At 51.3% G+C, this 21,269-nt stretch overlaps 9 protein-coding genes across 9 annotated transcripts; 6 read left to right on the top strand and 3 right to left on the bottom strand.

Annotated features, from left to right (window-relative positions):
• Window positions 1-385: 385 nt before the first annotated feature.
• PFICI_11853 (uncharacterized protein) lies at window positions 386-1,342 on the top strand (the record flags this gene model as incomplete). The annotated part of the gene is made up of 1 exon (XM_007840434.1): window positions 386-1,342. One exon carries the CDS (start codon window positions 386-388, stop codon window positions 1,340-1,342), a length of 957 nt encoding a protein of 318 aa, XP_007838625.1.
• Window positions 1,343-1,531: 189 nt separating this feature from the next.
• PFICI_11852 (uncharacterized protein) lies at window positions 1,532-3,485 on the bottom strand (the record flags this gene model as incomplete). The annotated part of the gene is made up of 3 exons (XM_007840433.1): window positions 1,532-2,138; window positions 2,189-2,475; window positions 2,526-3,485. 3 exons carry the CDS (start codon window positions 3,483-3,485, stop codon window positions 1,532-1,534), a joined length of 1,854 nt encoding a protein of 617 aa, XP_007838624.1.
• Window positions 3,486-3,904: 419 nt separating this feature from the next.
• Window positions 3,905-5,131, top strand: PFICI_11851 (uncharacterized protein; the record flags this gene model as incomplete). Its single annotated transcript, XM_007840432.1, has 1 exon — window positions 3,905-5,131. One exon carries the CDS (start codon window positions 3,905-3,907, stop codon window positions 5,129-5,131), a length of 1,227 nt encoding a protein of 408 aa, XP_007838623.1.
• Window positions 5,132-6,908: 1,777 nt separating this feature from the next.
• On the top strand, window positions 6,909-8,291 carry PFICI_11850 (uncharacterized protein; the record flags this gene model as incomplete). The annotated part of the gene is made up of 1 exon (XM_007840431.1): window positions 6,909-8,291. The coding sequence occupies one exon, from the start codon at window positions 6,909-6,911 to the stop codon at window positions 8,289-8,291; it is 1,383 nt and encodes a 460-aa protein (XP_007838622.1).
• Window positions 8,292-9,018: 727 nt separating this feature from the next.
• Window positions 9,019-9,422, bottom strand: PFICI_11849 (uncharacterized protein; the record flags this gene model as incomplete). Its single annotated transcript, XM_007840430.1, has 3 exons — window positions 9,019-9,175; window positions 9,241-9,345; window positions 9,409-9,422. 3 exons carry the CDS (start codon window positions 9,420-9,422, stop codon window positions 9,019-9,021), a joined length of 276 nt encoding a protein of 91 aa, XP_007838621.1.
• Window positions 9,423-10,197: 775 nt separating this feature from the next.
• PFICI_11848 (uncharacterized protein) lies at window positions 10,198-11,788 on the top strand (the record flags this gene model as incomplete). Its single annotated transcript, XM_007840429.1, has 2 exons — window positions 10,198-10,659; window positions 10,724-11,788. 2 exons carry the CDS (start codon window positions 10,198-10,200, stop codon window positions 11,786-11,788), a joined length of 1,527 nt encoding a protein of 508 aa, XP_007838620.1.
• Window positions 11,789-12,783: 995 nt separating this feature from the next.
• PFICI_11847 (Protein FYV10) lies at window positions 12,784-14,251 on the bottom strand (the record flags this gene model as incomplete). The annotated part of the gene is made up of 3 exons (XM_007840428.1): window positions 12,784-13,419; window positions 13,476-14,021; window positions 14,201-14,251. The coding sequence occupies 3 exons, from the start codon at window positions 14,249-14,251 to the stop codon at window positions 12,784-12,786; spliced, it is 1,233 nt and encodes a 410-aa protein (XP_007838619.1).
• A 2,046-nt stretch (window positions 14,252-16,297) lies between these two features.
• Window positions 16,298-17,387, top strand: PFICI_11846 (uncharacterized protein; the record flags this gene model as incomplete). Its single annotated transcript, XM_007840427.1, has 2 exons — window positions 16,298-16,988; window positions 17,047-17,387. The coding sequence occupies 2 exons, from the start codon at window positions 16,298-16,300 to the stop codon at window positions 17,385-17,387; spliced, it is 1,032 nt and encodes a 343-aa protein (XP_007838618.1).
• A 1,890-nt stretch (window positions 17,388-19,277) lies between these two features.
• On the top strand, window positions 19,278-20,663 carry PFICI_11845 (uncharacterized protein; the record flags this gene model as incomplete). The annotated part of the gene is made up of 2 exons (XM_007840426.1): window positions 19,278-20,291; window positions 20,346-20,663. 2 exons carry the CDS (start codon window positions 19,278-19,280, stop codon window positions 20,661-20,663), a joined length of 1,332 nt encoding a protein of 443 aa, XP_007838617.1.
• Window positions 20,664-21,269: the final 606 nt, after the last annotated feature.

Raw genomic sequence — 21,269 nt, 5'->3', positions numbered from 1 at the left:
CTTTCAATATTTACGAGATGTTTACTCTCCTTCAATCGACTTGCAGGTTCACAAAAGCAAAAAAGGGCCGGCCAGTACACTTTTGAAGCCAATGGTTTCCCGATTATTGTCTATTGTTGATCATCCGGATCGGGCGGACCCACTCGATTGCCGGATAGCCTATACGGACCTGGACCACGATCCGACCGTCTGATTCCCGAGGTCGTGATTCATGGTACTAAATACTAGATAAACTTGAATGATGAGATGATCAGTGCTCTTGAGAGACCCTTTTGTCATGATATTATGATTGGATTTTCTATTTGTACGAGTTCCTGCGCTTTCTGTCTTCGCTGTCCTCGACATTGTGTTGCACCACACTAGACTTGCACAACTTTGATTTACAATGAAAGCAGTCCAAGTGATCGGAGACTCGTCGTCCCCCCATATCATCTGCAACCAAAACGTGCCCAGGCCCATCGCTCAAGGCAGACAGATACTTGTTCAAGTACACGCTGCAGGCATCACTGCAGACGAGGTCACATGGCCCGAACTATACCGGACGGCCAGCCGAATACCAGGGCATGATGTTTCCGGAACCATTGCCTTTCTAGGTCCTGATTACGACGGTCCTCTCAAGGTTGGCCAGGAAGTTTACGCCTTATTGCACGCAGATAGAGGCGAGGGCCAGGCGGAATTCGTCATTTGTCACGCCGACGAGATTGCATCAAAGCCCTCGTCCATCTCGCACGCTGAAGCGGCTGCATTGCCCATTCCGGCACTAACGGCCTGGGAAGCGATAGCGGACCATGTAAAGATTGGCGCAGTGGCCAAGGTGCTTGTCACTGGCGCCTCGGGTGCCGTCGGGTCAATATTTGTGCAGCTGGTCAAGCATCTCACGGGTGCCAAGGTGATTGCGCTGGCTTCGCCTAATAGCCACAGTGTTCTGAAACGGCTGGGTGCAGATGAGGTGCTCGACTACCATATTCCTGACTGGGAAAAGCTGACAATGGGCGTGGACGTCGTCTTTGACACCGTCGGAGGCGAGATGCTCACCAAGACGTGGGAGACCGTCAGTGATGAAGGCACCATCATTACGGTTGCGGATCCGCCGCCGCCTTGGGCCTTTGGTCGCGGTCCTGCTGCCGAGTCGGCGGCTCATCCCGGTGTGCGATATGTGTATTTCATCGTCTCGCCCAATAGTCGGCGTCTTGCCGAGGTGGCAAAATTCATAGATGATGGAGTGGTGGAAGCCCTGAAAGTCCGGACATTTTCAATCGAGCACGCGGAGCAGGCATGGTCGAATGCGCGAGGACGGAACCGGGGATACAAGGCGGTGATTGACATGACCATGGATTCTTGAATGGACACGTCGAAATTTGATCTAGGAATTGTAGAACCTCTAGCAATGTATAAACCAGTCAATAACGCTGTACTCTATACGGTTCTTACCTACTGTTTGACATATTCCCGACTTTCTTCCGAGGGCACATGTACCACGGCAGCGTCGTGGCAGAATCGTGATGCGTGAAGAAAATTTGTGGCAACATCGTTACTCATTAATCCACCAAGAAAGCTCTCTGGACAGATCGCTAGTGGTATACCAATCATCCGCATTATTCGTAATACCGTCAGCCAAAATCCCATTGCTTTCCAGTATCTCCAGGTCCGGCCCAGAAAGCTTTTGACTCTCCCCGCCGCCACAAAGAATAGGTTCTTGTATCGATGTTGGAGTCGCATTTCCGCCGCCTTTTGACTCGAGACCAAACACATGGCGAGCAATGAACTGAATCTCCTTGACATTCCTCGCCGTTCGAGGCCACAACTCTCCGAGCGATGTCAAGCATCCAATGATGAGGCGGATCTGATCCCGGGCAATCTCACGCTCTTTGCCCTCGAGAAGAAAGTTGCAGGCAGAAAGCAGTGCGAGCGTGCCCTCGCTCACCATGCACGTGGTAAAGGGTGTGTGATTAAAGGGCCTCACTGGCAACGCCAGGATGCGCACTTGGGCTTCGACGGATCGGAGGACGCGTATCGTATGTATGCTGATTTGTTCCGTGGCGGTCATCTCGGGCCGTGGTTCTCGAGCGCAGCTGGAGTGATCCTCTACAGAGTTAAATCTCAGTTCTGATAGCGGCCTATGTAGTCCAATCGTGGCACTAAAAGAGTGAGCCGAGTCATGTATCAAGGGAATTGCAGAGATACATACACATGTAACACCAAATGTGCTTGAAACATGAGCTCATCAATGTCCCCAGATCGAGACATGACATTCTTGAGCTTCTTTGGCAATAATAGATGCCACCCATCAATCATGGCATCAGCGGCTTGTATTACATGGGAAGACGCTTCCTTGCTTGATCTTTTCGGTGACATGGTGATGGCCGAAGCTGCAGATTTGACCGCGCCAATCAAGTATGCAAAGGATGAGAATTCTGCTTCAGGATAGAACTCGCGGCAGTTGAAGTTCTCTAGTGTTTGAGGCGTCGGAATATCCTAGCATGAAAGTGAGCAGAGTTGCACAACACATAGTATTCAGCACTTACCCCTTGCTCATACTCGATCTCATTACAAGGTAGCTCAACATCCGCGTCAATATGCTTGACCGCAAATTCTCGGTTGCGTAGAGTCCCTACGTAGTAGGCATCTATAATATAGATCCACCACCATGTTCTTCTCCAAGACTCGGCCAGTACTGGGTCTCCACTGCCGTGCGCAGTGGCAAAATCACGACGGTGCATTCCCAGTGTAGTGGCGAGCTGAACGGCCGAGTCCATCTCTGCCATTGACTCGTCTTTCTTGTCGAACCAGAATAGCGCCATCGAATACAAAAGTCGGCATTGCACCATGACTGGTTCGGCCGGATGCGCTTGGGAGAAACAGGCCTCGACGAAATTTTGGAGTGGTTGAGACCATGCTTGGGCGTCAAAGAGATGCCCTATCAGACGAAGAACCGCAACCAATGGAGCCAATCTCGGCTGCTTGTCAGGATCCTGGTACAGTCGTACCAAATGCTCCCATGGGACCACCATTGGGTGGAATCTGTGAAAATCCCGATAAAACTTTTGAACAAGTGCATCATTATCGAGGCTGTAGTTTTGATCAAGAGGCCCTGCTGGTGTTTCTGCATTTGAAGTCGTGGCACTTGTTAGCCCAGCCGGATCACTAACAACATCAAGATCTGGTAGTCGAAACGAGTAGTCTTGATCCGGATACCCATTGGCAAGTTGTTCTTGTCTAATTTCCGGCATGTCATCGCACGAGGAAGAATGGCTGCTGTTATTGTTCAGCGCAGACTGACGACTGCGCCGTTCGGCCAGGCTCGCTCGGCTGACTCCACCACGGCGAGATTCGGTATAATGACATTGCCGTGCGCTCTCGGTACACCGAGCGCATTCCGGACGTTTGCCGTCACACTTGAGATGGCGGGATCTGCAAGGAAGACATGCTAGCGATGAGCGTGTTGCTCTGCTTCCTCGAGACGCCGGTACACTATTCGGATCCATGTAAATGTCAAGTCGATGAGTGAATGAGATGGCCCTTTACATCCTATTTCGGTTTGGTCAGCTTCTTGTGGCCGTTGCTAAAGAAAGTGGAGACGCGGGTATTCGGGTCGGGTATTGAAATCTTATGGGTACCCGGCGACTGGACGGCGCCGGCGGATATTGACCCCACCAGAGCTTGCGGATGACCACGTACGCCAGCCAAGATATGATGACTGCGAATGCGAATAGCCTGACCGGGACTCTCACGGTATTAAAACATGCAGCAAGAATGTATAAAGTATGATCTTGATGAAGACTGATCGGACATCGATACAAATCAACAAAGCCGACTAAAACAAGGTCGGTCGTCTCCTCTTTTTCAAGCAAACCTTGGTCCTTTTCCAACTCCTCTTATCACTTTTTGTAAACATCATTTCACAATGCTTCAAGGCGATATCGTCATAATCGGCGCCGGCTTTGGTGGAGTATGGAGCGCCCTCGCAGCTCAACGGTTGATCAAGCTCAAGCAAAAGGAGCTGCAAGTCATTGTCATTGCCCCTGAGCCACTTCTAGGAATTCGTCCAAGATACTACGAGGCCAACGTTTCAAACATGGCATGTCCGTTAGGACCCCTGTTTGAGTCCGCAGGCATTCGATTCGTACAAGCCACAGTCACTGGTATCAACACGGCAGGCAACTTTATCGAGTTTGAACCAAAGTCGGGCACCGATTCCAAGATTCAATACGAGCGCCTGATTCTCGCGGCGGGAAGCCAAGTCGCACGACCTAGCCAAGTTTCTGGTATTGCCAAATTCGCATTCGACATTGATACCATTAGATCTGCAGCCAAACTCGAGTCTCACCTGGAAAATCTAGCATCACTGCCGCCCACCCCGGCCCGTGACACCATTGTGATTTGTGGTGGAGGTTTCACTGGTCTTGAGCTCGCCACAGAATTGCCAGGGAGGCTAGGAAAACACAAACAAATCCGCATCATTCTTGTCGAGAGCGCAAAAGAGATTGGCCCAGAGCTCGGATCCGGTCCTCGTCCGGCCATCAAGGAGGCTTTGGAATCTCTAGGCATCGAGGTCAGACTTGGACTGGCAGTTACAGCCATTGATGCTGATGCTGTGCACCTTGCATCTGGAGAGCGCATCGACACCAAGACAGCTATCTGGACAGCTGGTATGAGGGCCACACCGTTAACACAGCAGATAGCTGGGCCACGAGATGCTCTCTCTCGACTCCACGTCGATCAGTGGCTCCGCGTGCCCTCGACTCGCAATGTTTACGCTACCGGCGATACAGCCTATGCCCTTGCCGATGCAGAAGGGCACTATGCACTCATGTCTTGTCAACATGCTCTCGCTTTGGGCCGCATCTCTGGCCATAATGCTGCGGCAGAGCTCTTGGGAGAGCCAATGATTGAATATTCCCAGCCAGCATATAATACTTGCCTTGACCTTGGGGCCTGGGGTGCCGTGGTCACGGCAGGGTGGCACAGGGAGATCAAGTTATCAGGTAATTCTGCCAAGTCTGTGAAGACTTTTATCAACCAAAAGTTGATCTACCCACCACAAAATGTCGAGGATGCCTTGAGCGCAGCGAATCCTCAGGGTATCGACTCGGATGAGATCTTGTCGCAGATGCTTGTTACCGTCAAATGAGAGTTTTGTCTTGTTTAAAGACGGATACAAACTTTGCTTAGTCATCAAGCATCGATTTCGATCGTCTTGCACGCCAGATCAGGATGAATAAACAACCAGTGAATCTGAACAAAGATTCCCAACAGGTCAGTGGTCATAGCTCGACAATGACAAACTTTCTTGAGACCATTGAACTCGGCTCCAAGTCTCGGAGTGACGCTCGTTTGAATAAGTAGCTGCGGGTCCCAAGTCATGTAGTATAGATATCCCCGGAAGCAAATCCAATAATGCACATGTCAGCTTTGTACCTGCTTTTGAAATGGATCATTCTCAAAGGAAGCGGTGAGACATGGTGGAGGTGTTTGCGGTAGATCTCAGGTACGAATGATAAGCACATGTCTGATTAATTGCAGAGAGCGGCCAGGCTCATGGCGACGGTGGAATATTGAGCGGGAGGAATTATGCTTTTCAAGAACCAATGCATAACAATTCGTGTGCCAAATGCCATTATGGTCGCAGAGTTCCGCGACTGAACAGGCCTTTTTTCGACAGCCATTGACCGGTTGACATGACTCATCAATCAAGGTGCTGACAGTCCACGTGTGTAGCCCAAAAAGCTGGACGTGGACGGCTGCGCGTGTCTGGTCCAGGCTGGTCGAATGAAAGAAATGTCTGACTTGGGTTTGTGAGGTAGAGGTTGCGAGCTGAGCTGAACTGAACCGACCGTTGAGTTTAGGTGGCACCAGACAGACATTGGAGGCCCAGGCCAATACAATCTTGTGCCACCCTAAAGCCACCCAACCACGAACAAGCTTGCGGGGTGTCAGAACGTTCAGATCCACTGGGGCGCAGATCGACTGCAACTATTGTTCGCCAGATCCAGTGTGCCTTTTCATCCCTGTAGAAACGGGGGGAGGAACCCAACCACTCGCGTTGTTTTGTTGCCTTGACGTAGCCAGAGTTCAGTGAAATACAAGAATCTTGTTGGTCTTGGCCGTCGTTTTCAAGGTTCACGAGAATATATTCTTGACATTAACATTATCTTGAGCCTTTGTTTTTTTCCAGCTCTTTTCCTGTCTGCACGCACCCATTTCTGAAGCAGTTGCATTCTGCAAATCCGGCACGGAGGATCCCAAAAGTAGCTTCCCGCCCGCCAAATTCAGAGACTCCCGCTGAAGCGATTTGGGAAACCCCCGCCTTGACAGAGCTGCAAGCTGCAAGTAAAACTAGGGGACTTGATGCGGCTCATCTGTCACTCATCACCTTGATCACTTGCAGATTCCCAAAAAGCCCAAAAGCCTAGAACTTTACCCCAATCAGATTCTCGAGTCAGCTTGATACTAGTCGGGTCTGCTGAGAAAACATTCGACTCTTGTCTTTCTACGTCTATTAGCTGTCCCATGTGCAGCTAAGCTCAAGACATTGCGGAAAGACACGCTCGCCCGCCCGCCCGCCAACCCGAAAGATCACGGGTCTTTCCTGGACGACGGTCAAGCTCCCTTGCGACACTGCCGCCGCTTAAAGCCGCCGAACCCCAGTTTAGCCTTCCCTGCCTGGCAGCAGCACGACAGGGTGTCAAGGGACAAACTGCCAATTTCATAAGCCGAGCCGGGGCCCCCCGAAACTTCAAACAACTAAACCCTCCATCCTGGAAATTGGCCGACCTAGGAATCCCCACGGATCATCTCAACGGTGCACTGTTCACTGCAGTGTTCCCAGAGGAAGCAAAAGCCCAGGAAAGGTCCTTCCTATCCCTCATCCCATCTATTACCGCAATACGAACAGCGAATTATCTGCCATGCTCAGGGGGCTTTCCACAAATCCACGCCCCTCTTCCTATGGGCCAGGGGCGGACATTGACAGCCCAGTGCATGGCGAGTTTGGTCGGCACAATGACCTGACGACGGGCTCCAGCACTACACCGCTGACCTTTGAACCGTCCGAGGAGACCACTGCCGCCCCATACCTCCCCGCGACTCGATTACGGAATGCTGCATTCACTGACGAGCAGCCCGCCCCTCAACAACTACTACAGCATCGAAGGCAGAATACCGCACCCTCCTTACCTCGTCCACGAACAGCTCAGCGCGAAGGATCTCCTCTTCGCCGTCACCAGAGACATCAGTCAGATATGCCTTTCACCGGTGATGGACGGGTAGGGCGCAAGCAGGACGCTATTCCTGTCAGGCAAGAAGCTCTAGTTATCGATACAACACCAAAGGCTTTGTCCAAGGGTACCACTGCGGCTCCTCAAACCGCCAGTCCCGGATTCTTTGGCGCCCTCAAAGCCCGATGGACAAACGCATCGTCTGCCCAGATAGACTACGACGAACTGGCAAATATGGACATTGAGACCGCGCTACTGCCGCCAGAGTCCCTGTCTGGCCGTGAAGCATTCTCGCCTGCCGCCTACAAGAACTTGCAAATGAACGCTATTGGTTTATGCACCAAGATGCAGACTGCTTTCCGCCAGCGCACCATGGCTCTCGAGGAGCTTCAAGCAGAACGAGAAGCCGACAAGGAAGAAGCCGAGGAAGCCAAGCTCCGCGTTGAGAGCTTAAAGATGCAGCTCGAGCTCATGGCTCAAAAAGCAGACGAGCAACAGCAGGCCCTCCAACGTCTCATGGCTGAGCTCAACCATGAAAAGAAGGCTAGGCAGGAAGAACGGCTTGTTCAGGTTGCCGGGGCATCCATGGTCAATGACGATCTTGGGTATGAAGCCGACCGTAAACAATGGCGCAAATCTGGTGGCACCATCCGATCAGAGGTTAGCGGTTTTGACACGGAATCCATTCATAGTGTCGAAAGCGAGAGCGTCTTTTCGCGTAGCCGCAGTCCGACAATCATGACGAGTGCCACGGAGAGCCATTACGACTTGGCCTCTGGCGCCTCTTCCATGTACCAGGGAAGAGTGCCAGCCCCGGGCTTGCCATCACGCCAGAAGCCGAATCGGGAAATGAGCACATTGCAGAAACTAATGAAGAACATTGCCGGCGATTCAGCCAAGGATGAAGACAAAGGAGATGGGTGCAGAAACTGCAGGGGACAAGATTCTAGCATGGCATGGGACACCGTTTCATTACTCAGAGACGAAAACAAGGGACTCAAGCATAGAATTGGCGAGCTCGAGGTTGCTGTCGAAGGTGCACTAGATTTGGTCAATGGCGTTGGTCAAGCATAGACGAGCCCAGGCGCGGAAATACCGACATGAGAAAGATCTACGAGAAATCTGCGATTGGATTAGACTGTATATATGCGTTGGGCATTTTGCATCACAAGGGCTGGCGTTTTGAATTTACCAAGGAGATATCCAAACTAGGTGCCGTCTACATTCTAATTCATTATTCAATATAATTACATGACATTTATAGATTCCACCTTACAGCATTTGAATATTGTAATGACAAAGTGGAGAAACAATACTGGGAGTTATTTAGGATACGGAATTGAGATGCAAGAATAAGAGGTCAACAGTGTCACAAAGCCGGATGGGGTTCAGTGTTGTCGAACAAACCAATCATGAGGGCTGCAAAAGAGCATTACTAAAGTTGAGCCAATGGGTGGAGGTTTGGCCGCCGAGAAGATAGACATCCATATGCCTGCATAATAATCTTGAGATTCAGCAATTCCGCCTCTTAGCTTGATTGTCGTCACTTGAAAACCATGAGATCACGATTGACCAAGTCGAGAGGCCATACACATCCTATACACTCATGTCAATGACTGTTCCATTCGACCCACGTTCGATGGGATCGCCAGATTCAAGGTGCCTGTACGCATCACGGGGACTGGCACTCTGTTGATGTTCATTCGTTTGTCCGCTTCCTGTCTGTTCTATCGCCCGGTTCTTCTTGCAATGTGGTATATGTACACTTCTCGTCGACCCAATTTCGTTTGGCCTCCTCTCCTTAGTGGTGCTCTTCACCGTGGTGGTGGTCGTCCTTGAGGAAGAGGTACTCATATCCACAGTATGCCGCAAAGGCCACAGTCGCTATGCCCAATCCTGGGAAGGCACCCTTGAGTCGGTTCCATCGCGAGAATTGTCCAGTGTAGCGCCATGCCTCTCTGAGTCATTGTTAGTACTCGTTGGCCTGAAATCGCGTGCAATCCGCTCGCTCTCGGCCACTCACGCTCTCTCCCAGGGGTCGTATCTCGGCTGGCCAGCGGAAGCTGCAAACTTTCGGACGTCGAAGCCGGTGATGTTGGGCTTCTCGCCGTGGTGCGCTCGTAGTAACCTGCAATAGAATCAATTAGTATCTCGCTAGCTGGACAAGGTGCATAATCATGGCTCGGCGTACCTTGTGGGAAACATTGTGGTTGAAAGCGACTGTCTGCACAACAATGGCTGTTCTACAGAGCGGTGGTATGATCTCGGTGGACGTCCTTCTGATGCTAGACGACGACGTCCCGCGGCATGCAATTGGAGCTTGTCGCGCAGTGAGTGTTATGCATCAATTGAAGCTGGAGCTGGGGTTTCTCCGAATTTCCGGGGAAGTACCTAGTGGACTGCCCGGCAGGCTAAGTAGGCTGGGCAGCTGGATCGTAGCTGGAGGTGGTCGCGCCGCCAGGTGCAGAAAAGGTCCGTGCTCAACCTTCCCAAGGCTGGCGTCTGTCTCTCTGTCGTGTGGATGCGCTTAGGCCAGAGACCAACCTCGATAGCCATCCTTCAAACCCCAAGAACAGGTCTGCATCTATTCCAGCATTTCACAGCAGCTTTTTTTTGTTTCCTGGCGAGAAATCCGAGACAATACAAACAATATTAGACCTGTTCATAGATCTTTCCGCAGTATTGGTTGCGCTCCCAGAAATACTTGGTACTACTACACCTCTCCAGAGCCCTGTCGCTCGCGGGCGCCCCTCCATACGATCGCATCCAGTCCCAATTCCAGCTACTTGCCAATATTCGATGAGCACACCCCAACAATATCCCAACTCCCCAGCGCAAATCTAGAAGCATCAACCTATTAGACTCGATTGGCAATCCATTGCACGAGGTCGCGGCGGCGCTTCCCTCATGACGACCGATCCCAAGATTCTTCAACGTCTCGTACATGCAAGCAGGATCAAAGAGGGATACATGAGATACCATGCCTCAACCGCCAAATAGGTTCCAATCGGGACCGCCCTCTATCTCGCCATACCCACATCAATTCGCGAACCATCCTTCACAGTCCCATGCTGCCAGCCACCAACCGCCTGGCTACCTGGGCAATTCTCAGCTGAACAACCCCTTTGGCGCGGCAGCTGGCCTTGGTGGCCTCGCGGCTGGCATCAATGCAGGCGCGGGCTTTGGTGTAGGAAATCTGGCTGCGGCCGGTGACCAAACTGGTCTGGGCAGCCACGCCGCGCGCATGGGGTTTGCTCACGGCGCGCAGCTTCAGCAACAGCAGCAGCACCCGCATCAACAGACCCATGGCCCTGGAGGCGAACACACTACACGGAGCGGGAATGCCGCTAAAGGCCGTATACGCGACGTGTGGCGGCATAACCTTAATGAGGAAATGGCTGTCATAAGGGAGTTGATTAATGATTATCCCTATGTGGCCATGGTAAGCCCTTTCCAGGTCCCGCACTGGATCATGTGAGGGACGAGGCTAATGAATCGCATGACAGGACACAGAATTTCCCGGCATCGTCGGCCGACCCATGGGTAACTTCATCGACAAGAGCGATTACCACTACCAGACCTTGCGTGTCAATGTCGACATGCTCAAGATCATCCAAATTGGCATAGCACTATTCAACGAGAATGGACAAACCCCAGCAGCGAAACCTGAACAACTCGAGTCCAAGGAACTCAGCCCGTTTATGCGAAAGTACCTTGCAACATATGGCTCGCTGCCTTTTGCTTGGCAGTTCAATTTCCATTTCGACATTAAGGAGGATATGGCGAATGAGAACTCGATACACTCTTTGCAGCAAGCCGGCATTGACTTTGAAAAGCTTCGTATAGACGGCATCGAGCCCAATGCGTTTGCTGCACTCATGACCTCGTCGGGTCTCGTCCAACTCGAGGAAGTAAAATGGCTGTCCTTTCATGGCGGATACGACTTTGGATATTTCACCAAATGCTTGATGGACGACGTGTTACCTAATGATGGCTCGCGATTCGAACACTTGATGAAGATTTGGTTTCCATCAACCTACGATGTCAAGCACCTGCTCAAATGGGCCATCAAGGCTCAAACTCTGGGAGCATTCCAACCCAGCGATCCTGCCGCGGCCGAGATTCTCACAAAGTTTGAGCAAAAGTCAGGGTTGGAAGCACTTGCCGAGTCTTTCAAGGTGAAGAGATATGGCCAGGCTCATCAGGCTGGCTCCGACAGTTTGATCACGGGCAAGATCTTTTTCCAGCTCAAGGATAAAATCTTTGGCGGAACGATACCAGATGAGCACATTGGCAAGACATGGGGCTTGTCGGTAGGAGGCACAATGACAGTACCCTACACGGGAGCAGCCAGTGCAATCACCAATGAGAAGGAAAACGCACCGGCCAACCTCCTTAATGGCAGAACAAATGGCCCCAGCACTCCCGGCACATCGACTATCAACCTCGTGTCCACACCCGCTGCAGCTCAGTCACACAACACCAATGGTAATGGCATCTCGGTGGGGCCAATGACTCCTGGCGGAGCCGGAGGGGTTCTAAGCCAGTTTTACCCGGCGGCGACGAGGTAGAATCCGTATAGCCTCAACTTTCCTGGACAATCTCAATCCCTCCACCCTCCTCCATCAGTGCCACCACAGGCCCCATCACATAAGCCGTTGAATCCAACTACGAGTTCTTTTACTGGTTTCGTTGCTCCTCAGCCCCAGTATGCACCGTCTCATCTTGCCCCGACCTATGGAAACTACGGGTATACATCATATTGGCCAAATCCAAATCATGGCCATTAGCGGAGATTAGAGAATTATTCTATATGATCTAGATGTACACCAAACTCGAGAGAATCTTCGGATGAGCACAAGTACGTCAAAACGCTCTTTTGCCTGCTAGTTAGTTTGCACAGCTGGTTTGGATGGAAGATGAACAAAAAGCGCGTCTCGGCATCTCATTATTTTACACAAAGCGTCTCTTTTACTAGGAGTGCACGGATCGGTTGGCTGTAAATTTTGCGTATGTAGTATTAGGAACAAATCACGTTTCCCCAACATGGTCAGGAAGGGGTTGGCGGTCGGCGAATAGACGGCTGTAAATTTTTTTCTGCTTTTGTAATCCTGGTCTCATCTCTTGCCAAGTGTGACGTGCTGTACATGTTGAAGGATTAGGTTGTAAACTCTTGTTACACGAAAAGAACTCGTCGGTTAGAGAAGCTCAACATTCTCCGGAACGACGTTGGTGTATTTACCACACCAGACAACCCATAGTGTCACATGTCATTTTAACCACGGATCAACTCTGTGGCCTCTACCTACGTGGTCTACTGATGATAATGGCATCGTTCGCCATGGCAGTAAAAGAAGCCGGAACAAAGCGCTTTGCTTTGGAGAAAAAAAGAAGAGAAAGTCTTCCAAACATGACCCAAACACTTGCGCAATACGCCATGTCCATGCTGGCTGAGCTGCCCATACCCTTGTAGGCGCTCGATGTACATTGGGGGTCCGTAAAATGCATCCGTAGTAACTCCTAGGCTCAAGCAAAATCATCCTCGTGCTCATAGTCCACCCCTGCTCTACGTAATATACACCTTTCTCAGCCGTTCTTCGGCAAAGATCTCGCCCGTCCTTAAGTCCTTGACCTGTCCCTCGAGCAAACCAGCCTTCTTGGCATAATCCTCGAGCCTCTCTTTGGGATAGGCTCGGCCGTTGGGCAACAGCATCATGTCGTGCTCGACGTGGCTCTTGTCGTGGTGGGCATACGGGACATTGCGTGCCAGCTCGTTGAGCTCCTTGGAACAAATGGGGCACACATTTTGCAAGCTGGCAACCGTGGTGTTTTCGGCCGTCTGCTGCGAATCCTGACTGTGGCAGGCTGGGGTCTTTAGGGCTGATAGCCCCGAGTTGAGCGCCATGTGCAGGGCCGGTATCGACGGCAGCGATAAGAGCCGGTTATGCGTGGCAATGAACAAGTCTGCTAGTACTTGCCAGCGCTGGGGAGAGTACAGGGCTGCATAAGCCGGGTATGCAGAGGCGCGCGACGGCGGAACTGCCAGCAGGCCACAGGCTTGTCGGACCTCGACAGCATGAGTTTGGCGATATGGGTGCAGCCATTTTTGGGCGTGCTTTATTGCTTCGTTTAATTTCGCTGGTGTGTATGGTCTGACGAGTTCAATATACTGTTGATAACGGAGCATAAACTCCAGATTGGACTGTAGGCAAGTTAGTTTTCCAATGTCAAGCTTTGGGACTAGTGGATGAAACCGACATCCATCTTCCTCAACTCCTTCTTGGTATCACCGGCCGTACACCATGCCAGAGCTTCGGTTACACTACCATTTCGGAGGCTCGAACTGATCCTGGCCATTTGCTCAAACGTCTCAACATCCACGAGCTCCTCGATGCCCCCGTCCCGCGCGAGCATACGGGCGCTCTCCCCATACCCCTGGCGCAAGAGGTAGTCGACAAGCATACGCTGCAGCCGGGTGCGGCTCCAAGACTCGTACTTGACATCCTCAAAGCTCTGCATGGAGTATATCTCGGCAAGGTGGCGTACCCGGGCGCCCTCGTGGCGGTACAGGCGCTGCTCCTCCTCGGCAAAGCCCGCCAGCTTGCGCTTGACGCCGCGGGCGCGCGCCAGCATGTTGTCTATCGAGCGCAGGATATCTTCGGTCGGCGGGGGCGCGCTCACGGCTGCCTGCGCCGTCTCCTTGAGCAGGTTGCGGATGTAGGTGCCGTCGCGCTCGACTTCAAAGTGCGCCGAGCGAAAGTTCTTGCGGAGGAGCTCAAAGGGGAGACGGAGAAGTGGTTGATCCTGTAGTAGGACAGAAGGTTAATCATGATTTCTCAGCCAAGTAGGAGTAGCAGGGTCTCTTGTTCAAAGGTAGCAGAGTTTGGAAACCAGGCGCCGGGATTGGGTATGAGAGGCGTAGCTGCAGGGCTCGTCCGAGGACAGCTCAACGTCTCCGGAAGCCTGGGTCTTGGTAAACTTACCAGGAGCAAATGATTCTCATGGTCGAGCTTGAGTGCCACTGGATCCGCCATCTTTGTCGATTCCGAGTGTCGTCGTTGTTTGACGATGCAGAGGGAGAGAATCAGCAAACCCGCCGCTGGTTAGAGCTGCGTTGACGTCGTCGTCGGTCCCCTTCGGGCTTGGTGGATCCGTGGGGTAAGGTGGGTTGGCCGGCCGAGCTCCGGATCAAGCCGATACGCTAAGATCAAAATCCTGGTCGGACAGACTATGATCGTGGACAGTGCCTGTGCTCACCGGGACATTTCTTGGAAGTACATGGCTATTATTGTTCTTGTTAATCCAGCAACACTATCAGTGTTGTCGCTAGAGATCACGTCAACAGCCCAGGGTTGTGGTGATTCATTTGCGTGGGTAAGAACCTTGGAGAATGTATCCCGCCACTAGATACTACCCAGAGGATCATCACTTTCCCAGAAACCTGAAGATTACCCATGTTCACATTGCATTTGCACCATGTACCTAATGAATGCAGCTTTCGCCATGAATCTATTGGTCCCTATTTTCAAAGATGAAGCAAATCTATCTGCGAGGAGATCTCGTCTACATGTACAGTATGTAGTGTCCATATGTGCACCCACCATGGGGTGTGTTGCATTGCAGTAATCGCCCTTACCTGTCTGGATATAGCTGCACTTTTTTTGTTACGAGCCATGGATATTAGCTAGGACCAACATTCGAATACTGAATGATGACCTCGACTTGCTGCGGTTACATCTTTCCAGGTTATTCCGCCTCCGCAGAGCCTCGAACAGGCGCAACCAACTTTAGGACGGGTTCAATGGAACCCGAGGGGTGACGGACCGGCAAGGCACAAAGACCAATCACGCACCCACGCCTGGCCCTGCAACACTGCTGCTGCTTTCCCTTCCCACACTGAAACCCATCAACCACTTGACTTGAACCTGGACCCCCCCAATCTCAGACCCACCACATCTTTTGGCTCGCCATTCTGGTCTGTGCTCCCCAAAGTCCCCAAGTCATCTGGGCAATCACCCCGTGACCTCGCTGCCTCCCGTTCCTCAAAGTCAACTCCCATTTGACCCATATCATAAGAACAATCCCGACGGCTCTGGACAAACGGCTGCGAAAACTAATCTGAAAATTCAACTACACGAAATTCATCTCGATTCAAACTTCTGTCACTTTTTTTTCGATATTTTTCCGTCATCTCGACGCTTCATGGTCGCTGGTCGCGAGTGGGTTTAACGCTATCGCCAATCTCCTGGCTCCTGATCATTCACGTGAACTCAAGTCACGTTCTCTGGGATCGCGGGGACCACACGCGCGCAGTGCTCGGTCGGGTTTTTGGGGCGCGACTCTCTTTTTTCTCGAACTGTAAGTCTTGACTTGTTTCCATTGATTTTCAATACCGGGTATCATGACCGCATTTGATACGGTCGCAATGTCGCAGTCGGTGCTGTAGGCCATGAGGCACTTTGCCAGCGCATCTGCCTGCAGATTCTTTGCAATTTCATCGTCGACGTCGACGCCTCTCCCAGCTCTTGGCGGGCCCCCGATTGCGACGTGCTGCAAGCGCAGCCCAGCTCCAATCGAGCTCGATGCCGTGCAAGCCTTGTAGCTGCAGCCCAGCGTCGCCCTGCTTCTTGGGACGTAACAACAGAAAAAAGCTTGTGATCACGACAGGATTATACTGTCAAAGCTCGTCAATGTCGTCTTTTTTCAGACGTCCATCAGTTGAGACGGACTGATTCCCACGGCACCTAAGCCAATAGATTCCATCACGCTTACCAGTGATAACGCACCACAACCATCAATGCTCCATTGCCCAACAATCTTGATGCAACCTGTGTCCGCCAACACAACCCGGAGCTGCCCGTGGAGTCGATGATTTTGCATTTATTCATTTCTGGTGATTCGAGTTATTTGCGACTTACTGTTACAGTCCTGACATTGGTGTTCAACATTGTAGTTCTTGCAATGCTAATCGTACACAATCACAGATTGCCATCACTTCCAAGTGGTTGGGCTCGGCTAGGCTCTACTCGACCTGTTGTAGTTGCCATCAACTGACTTGGGTCTTTGCCCACTGAGCGATGATGGAGTCTGCCTCTTACCCGCACAGCGAGGTTGCCAACCTGGAGCAACTCGCTGATCCCCGCTACCTGGCCGCCATGGCTGAGGCCGTCACACAAGAACAAAGTGAATACGCAGCCCCTTCGTCTTCAAGTCCCAGTCGGCGAAAGCGAAGTGCTCCCGATTCATCGCCAGCTGAGTCGAGACGTGCAAAGCGAGGCGCACCACAAGCCACCATGTCCAACCATGCCGATGTTGAGGCTGAGGCTTCATACGTTGAGAGTGCAGTCGAAGCTGCTCAAGCCGCTGCAGCTGCCAGCGTCAATGCCGCAGACTTTACCGCACTGCAACAAGCTACAGCAGTAGACCATCATGAATCTGCTGATCCGGCCAACGCTTCGAGCACAGCAGCCGCCGCACTAGGTTCCATGTATCCTACTATCCACGTACCACCTACCACTGAAGAAACATTTGCTGCACAGGCCGCCAATGAGAATGAACACTCGTCCTACGGCAACAGCGACATGGTGCCGACGGACAGTTTACCTGACCCTTCAAACCAGGGCCCTCCACAAGGACCGCAACCTCTGGGACAAAATGGTCTGAGATCCGGTGCTCCAGTGTTCCAATCACCAGTTCAGCAGCCAGCCGGACACCGACCTGCCGTGGGCTCTGAGGAATGGCATAAGCAACGCAAGGATAACCACAAAGAAGGTGAGTTAAACTGTATAAGCCTGTGCCATGAAGAAGTGTTTGCTAACCGAGTCTCAAGTTGAACGTCGACGCAGAGAAACCATCAATGAAGGTATCAATGAGTTGGCCAAGATTGTTCCCGGATGCGAAAAGAACAAGGGCTCCATTCTTCAGCGTGCCGTTTCCTTCATCACGCAACTCAAGGAGAACGAGGCACAGAATATTGAAAAGTGGACGCTGGAGAAGCTGCTCACGGAACAGGCCATTCAAGAACTGAGCACATCGAATGATAAGCTCAAACAGGAGTGCGAGAGGGCATACCGAGAAGTGACAGCATGGAAGTCTTTGGCTACGAGCCATGGACTGAACTTGAACCAGAACCAGAACCAGTCAAAGGACGAAACGAGTACATCCTCGTGACCCGTTTCTCTCTGAGCGACCCATTATACATACAGCATGGCTTCTTTTTACTTTTTCTTTTCTTATACCCCAGGCACCAGAGTGCAGTATTGCATTCACGTTTCTATAGCCTCGATTCGCGATGGCAAGTTCTTACATAAATCCAGCACAAGGCTGTGAGCATTTTTTGGGGACGCTTTCAACCGGGCAAATGTGGCGTTGAAGGTGACAATATTTCATGGTTTGCATGAACAGGGTAGATGAGCGACATATTGCGTGTCGTACCGAATTGATGAAGCATTATTTGAGAAGCTTCGTGTCGGTCAATTGATATACAACAATGAGTTGTCAGCAGAATCAGTGTGTCTCGGAGATGGACTTGTTTTGGTGTGTCACTTGCTCAATTCACGCGTCCAGCCACAGTGTATGAAAAAGTGTGCTTGAAAATTCATCATTGGAACCCAAAATCTGAATATCCTGCGTCTTGTATCAAAGGGCAATCACGGCTTCCGACGGCTTGGTGTTTCCACCCTCCATGATACCCTTGGTCATGGTGTAGATAATCTGGCCGGACCTCGCCAACATACGACAAATGCTCGCCCGGCCCGATAATTAGTGTAACAATTCAATTTACCATGGGATCAGTGGGATTTTTTTCCCTCTTCATTTTTTTGCCTCAAACCCCACAAAGAACTGGAGTTTTTGTGCAATCCGCAAAGTACCGAGATGTACCTAGGCAGCCGCCGACTCACTAAAGAGTGACTCTGGTTTTGGCCGCCGAGACTCCAGTTCGCTTCCTTCTAGGCTCCGACCCTGAGAAACTGCGAAACCGCCGCCCGTAACCTACCAATGGTCAGTGCTCCCAGCGCCCCTCAGCCCCTCTGCCCCTCCACTGCAGAAATCCAGTGGTCCGACGTTGAGCGCAGTCAGCAGCCAGTCAATCAGGTCGGCAGGTGCCAGGATTGGTTGTGCCTCATTCGCAGCTCGACGCTTTCGGCTCCATTTTCTTTTCTGGCCTCCTCCTCTTTTCTTCCTCTTTCTTCCTTTTCCGACACCACATTTTTTTGTCACTTTTTCTCAACACTTCCTTTTGCACTGCTCAGCGAAAACCAAAAATTCCACCACCAGATTGGTAAGCCACGTGCGGATCATCTGAAACCAATCCTTGATCACCTTTCTCGGACTGAAAGGAAACGTCTCTACAGAACAACAATTTGCGGCCTCGTTCGTGCTTGCTGACACCTCCAAACCATTGACTTGTCCGGCGACAGCGCGCATCGCTTGCCCAAACGTCTGACAACCATTCACAATCTGCCCGTCTGCATCAACCCAACGGCAATCACAGAGTCCTGAAAAGCTGCTTGTCGTGCGACCGGTTTTTCAATCTCCCGACCTTGCCACTATCCCGAAACCCCACGTAAAAGGGTACATTTTACATTGCTGTTTATGTATCAGCACGACAAGAACGCAGTGTTTACACACCTACCCCCTCTCACGCTGCAGTCTTTTCGCATACCGCGAAAACCTTGTAGCCCCAACATCAGTTCTGTCGGCTGAATCGATCTCGCAACGAGTTAATGCCTGCCTACGCCCACGACAACCTGTCTCCAGTCTCCCCTATGTTTGCTCAGCATAAGATTTATTACTGACAGCCTGGCTCGTCCATCCTCTATACTCTCGAATCCACGAGTACAATATTCTGTTGCCAACTCTAAAAAATCAAGTAACCGACTCGTCTGTTCGCAAATGACCTACTAGTCTTTCCGAACCAGTGTCATCATCACCATAAATTCATCGCCGAAACGCCTGTCCGTCTGCTAAGCACAGCTCAAGCTCAAGCTCAGCCGCTTATAAATCCGCTTCTATAATCACATACCAGATTCATACCATCTGCTCAAAACTACCGCCAAAATGGTCGAGCTTCTTGCCATCAACCCCAAGAGGGGCGACGACAAGTTCTACCGCTACAAGATGCCCAGACTCCAAGTCAAGGTCGAAGGCAAGGGCAACGGTATCAAGACCGTTGTTGTCAACCTGAGCACCATCGCTCAGTCCCTTGCCCGCCCCGGAGGCCATGTCATCAAGTGGTTTGGACTTGATCTCGGTGCTCAAACCAACATGGATCCCCCGGATGACCGCTGGATCATCAACGGCGCCCACGATGGCGAGACTCTGCAAAAGTCTCTGTTCGTCTTTATTGAGAAGTACGTTCTCTGTGACGACTGTGGCAATCCCGAAACCGACCTCACCATCAAGGATGATGTTGTTCGCAAGGATTGCAAGGCCTGTGGTGCCCGCAGCAAGCCTCTTGTCCACTCCAACTTGATCAACTTCATCCTGAAGACCCAGACCAAGAAGGGCAAAAAGTCCAAGACTACAAAGGCTGAGCGCCAGGCTGCTCGCAGAGCCAAGCAGTTGGGCCTGCAGAATGGCGAGAACGGTAACGCTAGCGGTGGCGATGATAACTCGGAGAATGGCTCCAACGAGAATGGTGAAGACGAGGCAGGCGAGGCCGGTAGCGACGACGAGTTTACCCGTCAAATCAATGCCGCCGCTCAGGACATTGACGCCCCCAAGGAAGTCAAGGATGATGATTGGGCTGTCGACATGTCTGAGGAGGCCGTCAAGGCCCGTCAGAACAGGCTCCCAACCGAGTTCCGCGACAAGCTCGTCCTTGAGGGTGCTGACGAGGATGAAGATGGCGAGGCCAGTGGCCCCACCGTCTATGACGAACTTGGCAACTGGATTCTGGAAAAGGCTACAGAGACTGGAGGCATTGACAAAGTCGAAGACCTTGCCATTTACAAAAAGGCCAAGGAGCTGAACATTGAGGCCAAGCACAAGACCGTCATGGTCCTTGTTCAGGCCCTGTTCACCGCCGACATTGTCACTCAGATCCCCAAGCGTGCTGGTCTTCTCAAGCAGGTGAGCATTGTCTTGTTTCCATTCTTGGACAACATTATACTAACAAACTTGTAGTTCCTCAAGGACCCCGAGAACCCTAGCAAGATCTCCGAGCGTCACGAAAAGGCACTGATGGGAGGAATCGAGTGCCTTTTGGCCAAGGAGGGCAAGAAAAACCCCAAGTTGCTGACCGCTGATGTTGTTTCCAACAAGATCCTGTACCAGCTGTACGACCAGGAACTCATCTCTGAGGAGTTTGTCCGCAAGTGGGGTAGCAAGGCCAGTAAGAAGTACTGCGATCTCTCCACTTCTCGTTCCATCCGCAAGGCTGCCGAGCCCTTTATCAAGTGGCTCGACGAGGCTGACGAGGAGTCTTCCGAGGAGGAGGACTAATTGTGTCCTTTTCCAACTTGGCACTGCTCTCTGCAACTGATCATACTTGCTCAACTCGTTGCAATCTTTCATCACTTTTGTTAATGCATATTCTTTACTTATGGACAAAAGCGTCTCGCCTGGCTTGCCTGGAAAGTCTCCTCTGGTTCGGAAATGAGGAAGGAGTCGGCATTTGCATCAAAAAAGACATTCTTGGTTCGTGTTACACAAAATGTAAAGCTGTGTTTGTCATAGTGTTCAATTCAGATTGCCATCTTCGCTCTGTATGCATCATGTTACATAACGCTCAGTGACTTTTCTGCAAATTCTATTGCGTGAGTAGAAACTCGCGGTCAGGAACATGATCACGTTGAATCCGATGTAGCTAGCTCATGACACATGATTGTGCTATTAAACAAACATGTAAGGATTAGTTTTCATGACGAAAATTTAAAGGCCTATCATAAATATCATATTACTCTTAATTATTCTTAAACGTCTTGGGAGTATAGACTCACTACCGCAACGAGTGTGACAATTTGGCTAGTTCAGTCAGAGTATCAAGAACAAACCAGTAGAACAAACCAGTCTAGCAGAAACAAGCAGAAACTCCCAGACAACAAATTG

This window comes from Pestalotiopsis fici (genome assembly GCF_000516985.1).
Source record: "Pestalotiopsis fici W106-1 unplaced genomic scaffold PFICI_Scf_9, whole genome shotgun sequence".
Classification (NCBI taxonomy): Eukaryota; Fungi; Ascomycota; class Sordariomycetes; order Amphisphaeriales; family Sporocadaceae; genus Pestalotiopsis; species Pestalotiopsis fici.
This window is presented reverse-complemented; position numbering and strand designations above follow the sequence as displayed.